A 13,036-nucleotide genomic window follows, 5' to 3' on the forward strand; every position below is an offset into this window, starting at 1 on the left:
AGAAAGAAAAGGGGCAGTACTGAACTACACATTAAAGATATACGTCACCAGCTCAGTTCTTGCCCTCTCTCTCACATGCAAATTAGGGCAATATCTTGTCAAGATTCGCAACTGTACTGGCTTTTGCAACCATCCCAGGTCCCAGACCCCTGTTTCCCCACTCCAGGCGGGGGGGGGGGGGGGGGGGGTGTGTGCCTAAATCAGCCTCCTGTCAGTTTAAAGCACGGGACGGGGGGAGAGAGGGATCCTCAAGCAAACACCCTGCTGAAGGCAGAGCCGGACTTGGGGCTCAACCCCAGGACCCTGAAATCAGGACCTGAGCTAAAAATCAAGAGTTGGCCGCTTAACTGACTGAGCCACCAGGTGCCCCCAAGATGAGAAACTCTTGAAGGATGTCCCTGATTTCTCCACACAATGAGAGGAAGTCATCTGCCAAAATGCAATGGGAAGTAGTAAGGCCTCGAGCTCAAGGAGTTGAAGATTTAAATAGCTAGTACTGACAACATGGGTAAATGTCAACTAAGAACACACAGTGGACTGCAAGACATTGTTGAGGGGCCAGCTAAGGAGGAAGGTCTCAAATACATGTAATTTATTCCAAATCAGTACTTACCTGAGCTACTGAACAGTTCTTCATCTTACTCAACCTTACTCAACCTTATTCAGTCATCCTAAATGTCTCCTTAATCACAAGAGAATTTTGAAAAGGTAGCTGGGGACTTATTAGCACAAATACTGTACCACTTCAGAAAGAAAAAAAAAAATACAAGTTGCTTTATGAGCTTTGCACCTTCACATACATGAACTTCACCTTAAAGATGTCCTAGCTTTATAGTTTTACAGAACAAAATGGAAACAGAAACACAGGGCACATCAATGTTCAACATGTAAATCTACTAGTACCTTCATGAGACACAGAGCCCTTCAGTAACCGTTACCTCAGATCTGTGTCCGGTACCCTAGACCTCCAGGTGTATTTACTGGTTACAACTAAAGAGACTGAATAGTTAAAACCCATAAGATCATCAAATAAACCTGAAAGTTCCAGAAAACAAGCATTATGTTCTACTCATGAAGACAGACAGTTCAGTTTGGAAAAAAGTAATGTATCCAGTACTAGTCACTATCGTTTAAGCAGGAAAATGGGCTCCATACCAAGTCAACCCAACCAAATTACCAGGATCCAATGGTTTACCTTCTCACGGGTATTACAATATCCAGTCTATTTTATAAAGACTTTCACTTTAAAGACTCAAAAAATTCTGACTCAAAAATAACTATACTTTTTTTTTTTTTTTATTTGGGAGAGAGAGAGAAGGAGAATGAGCGGGGGAAAGGCGCAGAGGGAGAGGGAGAAGTAGACTCCCCGCTGAGCAGGGAGCCCAATGTAGGGCTCGATCCCAGGACCCCTAAGATCACGACCTGAGCCAAAAGCAGATACTTAACCGACTGAGCCACCCAGGTGCCCAAAAATAACTAGAATTTAAAGATATTTAAAATTTAGGGGGGGCCTGGGTGGCTCAGTTGGTTAAATGTCTGACTCTTGATTTTGGCCCAGGTCATGAACTCAGGGTCGTGAGATGGAGCCCCGTGTCAGCTCCAGGCTCGGCCTGGAAGCTGTTTAAAATTTTCTCCCTCCCTCGGCACCATACTCCCACTTGTGTACATGCTCTCTCTCTCTCAAAAAAAAATCCCAAAACTTCCAAAAGAATGTATAAAAGGATAGCTTTGTAACTTGAAAACAGGAAAAAAAAAAAAGAAAATAGGCGAAGTTTCTTAGACAAGATAAAGGAAGCAAAAACCGTTAAAAAATGAAGTGAACATCAACATAAAAATATTTGCTCTTCAAAAGATACTATTAAGAAAAAGGTAAGCTATAGACTGGAAGAAATTATTTGCAGTACATATATCTGAAAAGAACTTCTATCTGGGATATATTAAAGCTACAACTCAGTAACAAAAAGACCAAAAAAAAAAAAAAGGCAATAAAAAATAGGCAAAAGAGGTAAACAGAAACTTTGCAAAAGAAGATAATGTATATGACCAATAACCACAAGAAAAACTATATGACATCACTAGTCATCAGGGAAATGTAATTTTAAACTACAATGAGAAGCCACTGACACCCACCAGAATGGCTAAAATTAAGAAGACTGACAACACCAAATGTTGGTACAGATGTAGAACAACTAGAATTCCCACATGCTGTTGGTGGGCGTGTAAAATATATTGTACAACCACTCTGGGAAATAATTTGGCAGTTCTTTTATAAAACTAAACAAACACCTACCTTATAACCCAGTAATTCCTCTCCTAGGTATTTACTCAGAGAAATGAAGACATACATCCAATAAAAAAAAAGAAATCTCCAATATTACAATATTCACAGAATATTCTTCATAATATTCCAAACTAGGAATAGCCCAAGTGTCCATCAGTAAAAGACCAGAAAAACATACTGTGCTCTGGTCACACAATGGACCACTTGGCAACAAACACGACAAGATACTCATACATGCAACATGGATGAACCTCAAAAATATGCTGACTCAAAGAAGACTTAAAAAGTACTTACAAAATAAAGTTCCAAAACAGACAATACCAATCTATGGTGAAAAAATTTAGTACAATGATTGCCTCTGAAGGCAGAGGTGGTGGCAAGGAAGAGACTGGAGTTTTCTGAGGTGACAGAAATATTCTCTATCTTAACAGGTTGCCTGGGTTACACAGATGTAAACATTTATAAAGACCACTTGAGAATAATATACTACGATTTGTGCAATTCACTGTATGCAAACATTACTTCAGGTGGCGAAAACCATAAACAAATGTTGAGCTCTAGTTAATGTCAGACATATGTAAATGTTTAGGAGTGAGGTATACTGATGTCTACGACTTACTCTGAAATGCATAAAAAACAGATTAATTGATTGATATGTTATAAAGCAAATAATTTAAATGTTAACCACTGTAAAATCTAGGTGGTAGGGTCACTATACAATCCTCTTTAAAACTTGGGTGCATATTCTAAATTTTTCATACTAAAATATTAGTTTAAAAACAAAAATACATGAAGTACCCAGGCTAAATGTAATCAAAGATGTGTATAACTTTTGGATAAAATTATGAAAATTAATGATAAGACTTAAATAAATAGGAAATTATCCTATGTTCACATATAGGAAGACCTGGCTTTATAACTGTGTATTTGTCCCAAATTATGCTATAAATTCAATATAATTCCGGTCAAAATCCTGAAACACTTCTCATGAAACTTACTTGATAAGCTCACGCTAAACAGTACAGTCACACAGAAGGAAAGGTTCAAAAACAGCAAGGACAATGGTAAAGAGACAAGGCAGAGGACTTGCCTGATCAGATATGCTATAGAGTGACTCGGTGAGGCATTGCTCCTACATGCTTGGAATAAAACAGAGCCACACAGATTTATATACAATACATGATCCCACGGATTAGCATAGAAAGAAGACACTTCGACTGAGGGTACAGGAAATTTTCATCATCCGTTTTTTAAAAATATTGAATTAGACCTCTACCTCACAATATAGACAATAAAATCTACACTTGGTAGTTTAGAGATCTACATGTGAAAAGACAAAATTTAAGATATTTTAGAAGAAATAAGAGAATGTTTTACGATCTCTGTTTTGGAAAGGATGTCTTAAAGCACAAAGGTACAAACCATAAAGTAAAAATTATAATATTAAGATGTTAAAATCTCAAAATTCTGTTCAACTAAATATGGTATAGAAAATGACAAGGCAAATAATCGGATTGGGAGAAGCCCTTCACCTTACAAATAATCAAAAGGTTCAGGATATAGAAAAGAAATTCTACAAATCAAAACGAAAAATAAAAAACAAAATGAACAACAACTACCACACACCAGAAAAACAGACATGCTCAATGAACAGGCAATTCACAGAAAAAGAAACACAAATGGCTATTCTCGGGAATAACAGGCAAGTAAATGCAAGTTGAAACCACAAGACAACGATATCACACCCACTAAACTTGCGAATATCAAGCCTTACCAAGCGCCGGTAATGTGGTTCCGGCAAAAAGGAGCTGTATCCTGCATGAGTGGGAGCGCAAACCTAATACGACCACGTAGATGGCAGGAGCAAGTTAAGTTTAATAGATGCATTTTTTTTTTTTTTTAATGAGAGAGAGAGAGAGAGAGAAAGAGCGAGAGAGCACAAGCAGGGGGAGCGGCAGGCAGAGGCAGAAGCAGACTCCCGCTCAGCAGGGAGCCCGATGCGGGGCTCAATCCCGGGACCTTACGATCATGCCCTGAGCGGAAGGCAGACACTTAACCGGCTGAGCCACCCAGGCATCCCAACAGGTGTATTTTTATGACCACCAATTCCCAACTAGGAAAGCCCTTCGGAATGTACACATGGGGGTGGGCAGCCGCAGGTGTTCAGAACAGCAGTGTCTGAAAGAAGGAAACTCAACAAGCCAAGTGGTCTTTGCCAGCACCACAGCTAACCAAAAAAGTGGTACATTCATACAGGGGAGGGGCTGTCTATGTGAAAACAAAGAGCCAGAGCTGGTAGAATCCCAAACAAATGGTGGCAAGCTACTCTGCCAAGTATAAGCCTGGTCACAAAGCTTTTCACATGTGCTACACAAAGATACACTTCCTAGGCAGTTTTCATCCATACAGCTTTTGACAATAGTTATGTTTACACAAATGGACGCCTAGTTATATAAAGTGCAGCGTGACATTATATAATATATATTACTTGGGTGTCTATACATTATACATTATAAAGAAATGCAGGAGAATATCACAAAACATGTAAGAGTGACTGGGAAGGGTTAGCACAGGAGAGGAGAAACCAAGAATTTGGCAACATTTTATTTCTTCACCTGGACAGTGGATAGGTCTTCAAGATGCAATATTTCAAAGAGATAGAGCTTTAAAGAACAGTACACAGAAATCTGTGTGTTGCAGAAGTTAGAGAGATGGCTCACCAACAAAAAAGCATGAATTAATTTCTAAAATTCAGACAGGGACAATCGTTCAAATCAACTTGATTCAAAGAATGAAAAAGTTAAACGCTAGTCTTTCGACACATTTACAACACAGTTTATTTTCATGTAAGAAAAAAAAAGTTAACTGCTCCTAAATAAAATGTACATGCACACGTTAAGACCAAAAGGGCTTTCCAGTATATCTTTTCAGGAAATGTGAAATTTAAAACAGGGTGAAAAATGGGGAAAAGGGGAGGGGATTGTGTCTATTAGCGATAAGATAAACATGAAACAGAAGTTAGAGACAGAGTACGACATCAAAACAGCACTGAGTCTATACCCTACTGGTTATGGAATCAAATTATTTTATCAAACAATATTCTTTCACTTTAAAATGAAGGCTGATGCTTGCTGGCTTCCATACAGAATGAGTCACTGGGTTAAATGTGCAGGCACATATGTGGGAGAGAAGTGCTGGCATTTCTCCAAGCCCTGCAAGAGGGCCTTCCACTCTGCTATAATGGGACACCCCTCCACCACCAGCCCAGCCCCATTTAATTCACTAACCCTATCTGCTTTAGAGCACAGAGAACAACTGTGGCAGATAATGACAGTTACACTACAGCCAGAATGACTAGACAAGCCACCTGGATCTCACAAGGGGCCAAAGAACAGCCCAAACCCTTCAAAAGTCCTTATGTAACTATTTTTTTAAAATTTATTCATGAAGTAAGTTCAGATTTTCCTTTGAGTCTAATAGGTTATCTATAGCAAATTTGTCCTCAAGGGTCATCAATCTGATCAGAACTAAACTGCATTTAGTGATTTGCCATTAAAAGATAACCACATCGGCCAAAGGTAACTAAGACACATCCCTGAAAAACAAGTATCAAATGCAGACCAAATGCCTGAAGCTCTCCCATTTCAGAAGAATACATTTTTTTAAAAAATAAATAATGAATGACAAGAAAACACCATCTTGGCTCCCCACACCACCAGAAGAAAGAGAAAAGGTTAAAGCACAGGACTCCAGGATATACCCCTACAGTTGGCATATAGAAAAGAAACGAACATCTAGTCTTCTAGCAGAAATCGCCAGAACTGTGGAACGGAACCAGACATGCACCCACCCAGACAGACACACACCCATGCGTGCAGTACTGAGTGGATCCTGGGGCAGCAGATACCGAAACAGAGGAGCTAACCCAAGCACCTCCACATCTCCCAACAGGTGGCTGATGCTCTCCCCAGAGACGAGGTAAATTGTAGATGGGTTCTCCGTACCTTCAGGTGTTACTAAAGGGAAGTTAATTTAAAAAAAAATTTTTTTTTGTAGGGGCACCTGGATGGCTCAGTCAGTTAAGTGTCTGCCTTGGGCTCAGGTCACGATCCCGGGCCAGGGTCCTAGGATTGAGCCCCGCATTGGGCTCCCTGCTCAGCGGGGAGCCTGCTTCTCCCTCTCCCTCTGCCTGCCGCTCCCCCTGCTTGTGCTCACTCACCCTGTCAAATAAATAAAATCTAAAAAAACTTTTTTTTTGTACCTTAGTACAGAATGAAGTTGAACTACTTAGGAGATGCAAAGTATCCAAGACACAAAGTTGCCTATTTTCATGATATTAAAAACAGCATCAAGAGACTAAAATGTATGTGAGCTCTAGTAAAATAAAATAATGTAACAGATCTACAAATGGTGCACCTTCACCTTCCAAGGTGGACAAAAATGCACCAAGTGGTCCTCAAAGCCACAGCAGAAACACAACTGCTAGAGCAGCCGTTTCACTTACAACACATATGCTAACACAATGTAACCGAAGAGGATTTGTTTCTAAATCATAAAAAAAAAAAAAAGTCAAGCATGCAATGACCTGCTTAGCTCTGCACCCTTAGGTTCTCCAAAGTTTTGTACTCACCCTTACCCTTAGAGAAACTTTAATGAATATATCTGAGGTGAACCTTACAAAGGCATAGAAAATTGGTTTGAGGGCTAGCACAACCCTGAAATAAGAGAAGACTTCTTCAATTTGGAGAGATCAGGATAAGAGATTCGGAGAGACTTGCTACACAGTTTTTAAATGGATATGAATCCAGGTCAACAGACTCCTAAAGTACATTCCTTGGGGGGGGCGGGGTCAGGGACTGGAGAGCTCAGGGGTTATATTTCTGTACTGACTAAAAATAAGGTAGATAGTTCACATGGGCCTTTATCAAAGTTACTTTGTTGCTAATTAGCTGAAAAGAAAACTTTTCCTTTTCTAGTAATCTCTCTGCCACACATGATTTTAAAGACTAAAATACAGACGTTTCCTTTTACTTCCTACAGGTTAATATGTCTGGTCTTTTTAAAATGTGTTCAAGAATTCCCTCAGAACATTTTTTAGTACTTGGTTTCAAATGATCTGGCTGGACAAAATGCTGTTCATCTGAACACAAAACAGCACACACAGTTCTTGTAGCTTTCATCCTGTCTTTTCATCCTAGAATGACTAACAGAGGATTCAGCAACTGGCCCTAACTGACAGCCTATGGATAAAGAAAGGGAATTTCACCAAGGCCTCTGCATTCAAGGGAGCCAGAATAAAATCAGCAGTGCGTTGTATCTGTTCGTTACAAGGAGTCCAAGCTATACTGAAAATAGAAAAAACAAATTTCTAAATGATTAGTATTCATCAGATGAATCTGTGAATGCATAAGTTCTACAGATACTATATGAATGCGTTTAATTATAGAGGCACCTGGGCAGCTCAGTGGGTTGGGTGTCTGCCTTCAACTCAGGTCATGATGGGGGGAGGGGGAGAAGGGGGGAGGAGGGAAGGGGTGCAGGGCCTGGGATCCAGCTGCATTGGGCTCCCTGCTCTGCCGGAAGCCTGCTTCTTCCTCTCCCTCTGCCGTACCCCCCTCCCCACCCCCAACCACCACTGCTTGTGCTCTCTGGCTCTATCAAATAAATAAATAAAATCTTAAAAAAAAATGAATGCATTTAATTCTAAGTAAGATAAGCTAAATAAATAAGGCTGCTAGGGACAAACTCTTACTGATAAATTTCAAAATCTACTGTTAGAGACCTTGAGAGCAATGCCTACAAGTTTTTAAGCAGTTGTCCATCAATAGTTCTGAGTATGTTGTACAGAACTGATTAAATTAAAAAACTAAGTGGTATTATATAATCAAAACTTCAAACTGAAAAAGGAAAAAGTATTCTACAGTGACACCTACTGGTAAAGGGTAACGTAGTAGCCTGACACTATTTGACAAACAGATGTTTACATCCCTGTAGCTCATAGGAAGCTCCAGGGAAAGACTTAATGATACTCAAAAGGGAAAAGCTAAACAAAAACATTACACATACCAGAGTCTGTAAACTACAAACTAAGCCCAAGAGGCCACCTTGATCCTTCCCAACCAAAATTTTTCCAATCAATAAATCTGAACTAAGTTTCCCCTGGGCCCAACTGTCCATGCAAATGAAATTTTTATATGCAAGTTAAGGTAAGATGTCCAATTTACTCATGTTTCTTTTATATTTTAAAGAGTAAAACTGAAGAGGTAAAACTGAGCTCTCTATGAAACTAGACATTTTATTGGTTTTCAGTTTAAGCTGAAGACTTAAATGAAAAGCAGGCACTTGCTTTAAAATAGCCATTATATAAATCCCCTAAGTTCTAAACATCATTTTTCAACAAAACGATCACCAAAATAAAGAGAAAGCCAGATAATCACTTGTTCCCTAAAATGAATGTTTCAAAGGACTGAGTCCTTCCCCCCCCATACTTTCGTACAAAAATTCAGTAAATATTGTTTAATGTGACCAATGTCATCAACTTCAGATAACCAATGCAAAACATCTCAAAAAACTTACTATTTGAGCCCATGTACTTCTTCTCAAACTAAGATTTTCAAATGTACTATTTCAAACATAATTTTAGTCAAATTTAATTAGTGATCTTTAAAAAAGCATACTTTTTTAATTAAATAACTTGGTGAAGTATGCCATAGACAGAACCAGAGAGGAAGAGATAATCTACAGAAGGAAAGAGATAATCTACTTCAACTCTAAAATTCCCATAAAATCTTACAAATTAGAGGACCTAAAATTCAAGTATTATGGTATCATGCATGAGTGATAGAAAACTTGAGTTCTAGTCTTGGATCTTCCATTAACTGGTTGGGCTTCCAAGACCTACACAACCTTCAATGAACTATATAACTTTTCTGGGCAATAATTTCCTCATCCATAAAATTAGAGGAGGGAACTGGATGGGCCTTAGGGTGATACCACTGCTAAAATTTCTTCAGCTTCTATGATTTCCCTAGCAGATGAGAATGGTTTGGGAATCAACGTCTATACCTCAAAGACTCAATAAACATAGCCACAAAAAGGAGGTCGGCTTTATCTTCCAGGTATAACCTGCTATAAGCAAACAATATAAATAGAATCACACTTTCACACTGTGGTGTAACTGTTTAAGACTGAAAGAATCCCTGTTTCCATCCAGTGCATTCTACCTGGCACACAGTCAGAACTCAATATTTACTATAAAAAATGGCTGCGGAAAAAAACTACTCATTATGTAACATGCAAGACTCCAATACCAACTCTTTAAAAATGTTTTGTGTTTTGTTTTTGTAATATAGTTATGTTTTTTACATACCATGTCTTTTAATGACAATCATGCAATCAAGGTGAATAATGCTTAAAAGGCTATAGATCCTTAAATATGGACAGGGGAAGCTCTAAAACATCTAAATATCAAAGTCAGAATACATTCAGGTCATAACATTTCCTAAATTTATTACCTGCCTGTTAAAACTGGTTCAGTTATTAAAGAACCAGTAGTGGTGGGAACACAATATACACTTCCCCATACTAATTTGAACCCAATAATAGTCCTTATACAGTGACTTCCTCAGATGCAATCAGGCCTCTTCTACCCATGAGTACAAAGAATAAAATGGAACAAAGATGTGCTTCACTTGTAAACAGCTACAGAAAACTTCTGACAACCGTTAACATTAACAAAACAATAAACAGTCTTGTTCATCAGCTTTCCCTGCTTGGTGTTTAGGACCTTCCCATTTAGAAATTTTTAAAAGGGTAGCCAAAGCTGCCGGAGACAGTTCATGTACTCTTCTGCCTGTTTAAGCAACCGACTGGCATTTAGGGACAGGCGACAAAGGAACACAAACTTTTACTTATGTCAAAGGTGAATTAATATGCTTTCTTTGAACTTCAAATTGTGTGTATCTTTTTTCATTTACAATACAAATATTAGCTCTTAAAATGTAAATTTGTGCAATGAGTTTACACTACGTTCGCCCTTTAAATGTATTCATTCACTCATTAATCAAATATTTATTGAGCACCTATTAAGTCCAGGACTATTCTAGGAGTTGGCAATACGAATGAACAAGGAGGGGGGTAAGACAGGAAGACAATACACAGGAAAATAAGATACTTTCATATGGTGATAAGTGCTTATTAAAAAAGTTATTTGAAGTATGACTATAGTTATCTAACTTATTTCCTTTATATAAATGATTACATGTAGACCTCAGTAAACAAGAAATTTAAATCATTTCAAAAAGGAAAAATTACAGCTCACATTCACACACGTGTACTGCAGTTTCAATGTCCTAAATGAGTCAAAGGAAGTATATAACAAACTGAGAACCACTGAAATATGAGATGAAACAGATTTAAAACATCTGCACTGTTCTCTTTGCTGGGTAAGCACATGGAGGAGAAAGGTGAATATCCAACATGTATTTTTAAAAAAGAGAAGACAGTGAAAAAATAGAGAAGTTCACCTGGTATTCTATGATATTCTATGATACTTTCAAGGCGACTACAACGCATATTAAGAAAGCTACCAAAAGCAAAAATATTTAAAATAATTTCCAAGAACATTCAAATCATTCCCGCCCTCCCCCCGCACACACTCCCAACACACACACACACAGAATATTATCCTTTGAGTTGCTCTTAAAAGCCACTGGTTTGGCAGGAATTTACTTTCTCCGACTTTGGCTCATTTCCAAACTCCCCAAAATATGCAAGGCAAAGGTAAACTGGTTCTCTTACTCCCTCCCACCTTTCTTTCCGCGCAAAGCCAAGAAAGGGTAGATCAATAACTTCCTTCCCGGCTGCGCCCTGCAGGTGAGGGCTCAACCGGGAAGGGGCTCCTCAGCGCGACCACCCCAAGGCCGCGGACCCAGCTCCGCCCGGCCCCTGGGTCCGCCCGCCTGGCCCACGGAGCGCGGCCTCCGCCCCGCGCCAAAAGGAGGAGCGACGCGGATGAAGGAGATGCACGGCGGGATCCGGGGAGATGGAACCGCAGCGCCAGCCGCCCGGCCGGTCCCGGCTCCCGGCCCCCGGCCCCCGGCCCCACACCCCCGCCTCGGCACGCCGCTGACCTCTCCGGGCCCCGGGGCTGCTGCCGCCGCCGCCGCCGCTAGTGCCCGCGCCCGGGCTGCCGCTGCCAGAGCCGCTGCTGCCAGAGCCGCCGCCGCTGCTGCTGCTGCTGCTGCTGCTGCTGTTGCCGCCGCCGCCCTTGGCATTCTTGCGCGGGGCCATTGCGCGGACTCCTGGAACGGGCGAGGGGTGGGGGCTCCCTCGGTGAGCCGGGACACCGGAGGCGCGGGGGCCGCTAACGGCGGCAGGCACTGCGGCGGGTGCGGGCCGCTGCTCCTGCAGCAGCGCCTGTGTCTCGGCACCGCCCGCCGCGCCTCCCAGGACTTTCGCCCGCGTGCTGGCTGCGCGCGCCCAAGCCTCGCGTGCGCCGACCCTGTGACTGCTTTCCCCGGCGAGAGCGCGCGGCTCGCAGGCCGCCCCCCTCCCCTCCGGTCACGCCCCTTCCCGCCCGAGCCCCGCCTCCTCCCCCGCCCGCGGAAGGCTGAGTGACGGAGGGTAGAGCCAGTCACAACGGCCTCTGTGGAGGGGCGGAACCCTGCCGTGCTTCCCCACCCCCTGAAGACTTGGGGCTGCCCTGGGCGCGAGCCGCCTTCGGCTTTCCAGTCTGTCTCGGTCCTTTGGAACGTGGCAAACGTGGAAGCCAAGAGGGCTCTCGCGAGCGTTGGCGGACCCGCTACGCTCCGGCTGGATGGGGCGGGGCGCGGAGGCGGGGCCGACGGGCACGTGTGCAGCGTTCGCACCAAGCGTGGCCTGGCTGGGAATTTTGTTCACGTCCCACTTCGCTGTACACATAGACTCCAAAGAATGCAGTCCCGCTCCCTGCGAAAGAGCTGTGTTTCTCGTCTGTATTCATATTAAAGCATTTCTGAAATGGTGATGTTAGGAGTAGTTCAATGCTTAAGCTATACGTTAATTGATCAGTTGGGTTTTAAAGCAGGACTTGATTTTGTTTATGCCATCAGTATTTTCAGAGAATCTTAGTTAAAAGGCGCGAGTGTAAATGTTAAACAAAAAGTTCATTTTCTTGCCCTGGATGGCACCCTCTATTTGAAATCTCCGTCTGCCGGGCTAATGTCCACAGTCATCTTTCCTAGCTGTCCCCAACCGGGGGTCCCCTCCTGTGCTGTCGAGCTGTCAGGGCCTGAACTGAAGGCCTCACGTGGTCTTAAAAATATCTGGGCCCATGGATGATCCAGACAGGAACTTGCGGTCAGGGACGTCACCATCATCTTTGTGTCGCCAAGTCCTGGCGCGTAACCGATAAGTAAGAAACGTTTGGTGATTTGATACATTTCTGGCAACTTCTTAAAACCTTCCCCCAGTTTTTGATCATGTTTTGGAAACCTTGCTCCTGGAAGTGTCTCAAGAGGGCTCCGAAGGAGAGAAAGCGTTGCAATGTGGCATCTGGTTTCCTTCCTCTTCTCCAACCCCACTACCCCCTATTGGCAGGTCCCCGGGGTCCACCTGACTCTTCTGCTGTGAATGGCTCGATGCTGTTTGGGCACTGCCTAGTGATACAGAGAGGCCCATTGAGGGTCGTGTTGAATAGAGGAAGAAGTTCTCTCTCTTTTTTGTGAAATAATGTCAGGTAGTTGTCAGGATATAACAGGGGCAGGGGAGCTCCCA

At 42.0% G+C, this 13,036-nt stretch overlaps 1 protein-coding gene across 2 annotated transcripts in view; it reads right to left on the reverse strand.

The window, feature by feature from the left end:
- ASPH (aspartate beta-hydroxylase) overlaps positions 1-11,821 on the reverse strand; it is a 210,560-nt gene extending 198,739 nt beyond the window's left edge. The window contains exon 1 of one of the 2 annotated variants that reach the window (XM_027567486.2): positions 11,413-11,815. In XM_027567486.2, the coding sequence (XP_027423287.1) occupies positions 11,413-11,572 (160 nt within the window). In that variant the 5' untranslated portion in view covers positions 11,573-11,815. Of the gene's footprint in view, positions 1-11,412 lie in introns of both variants that reach the window. The other variant, XM_027567493.2, reaches the window with a different exon arrangement.
- Positions 11,822-13,036: the final 1,215 nt, after the last annotated feature.

This window comes from Zalophus californianus, chromosome 4 (assembly GCF_009762305.2).
Source record: "Zalophus californianus isolate mZalCal1 chromosome 4, mZalCal1.pri.v2, whole genome shotgun sequence".
NCBI classification, from domain to species: domain Eukaryota; kingdom Metazoa; phylum Chordata; class Mammalia; order Carnivora; family Otariidae; genus Zalophus; species Zalophus californianus.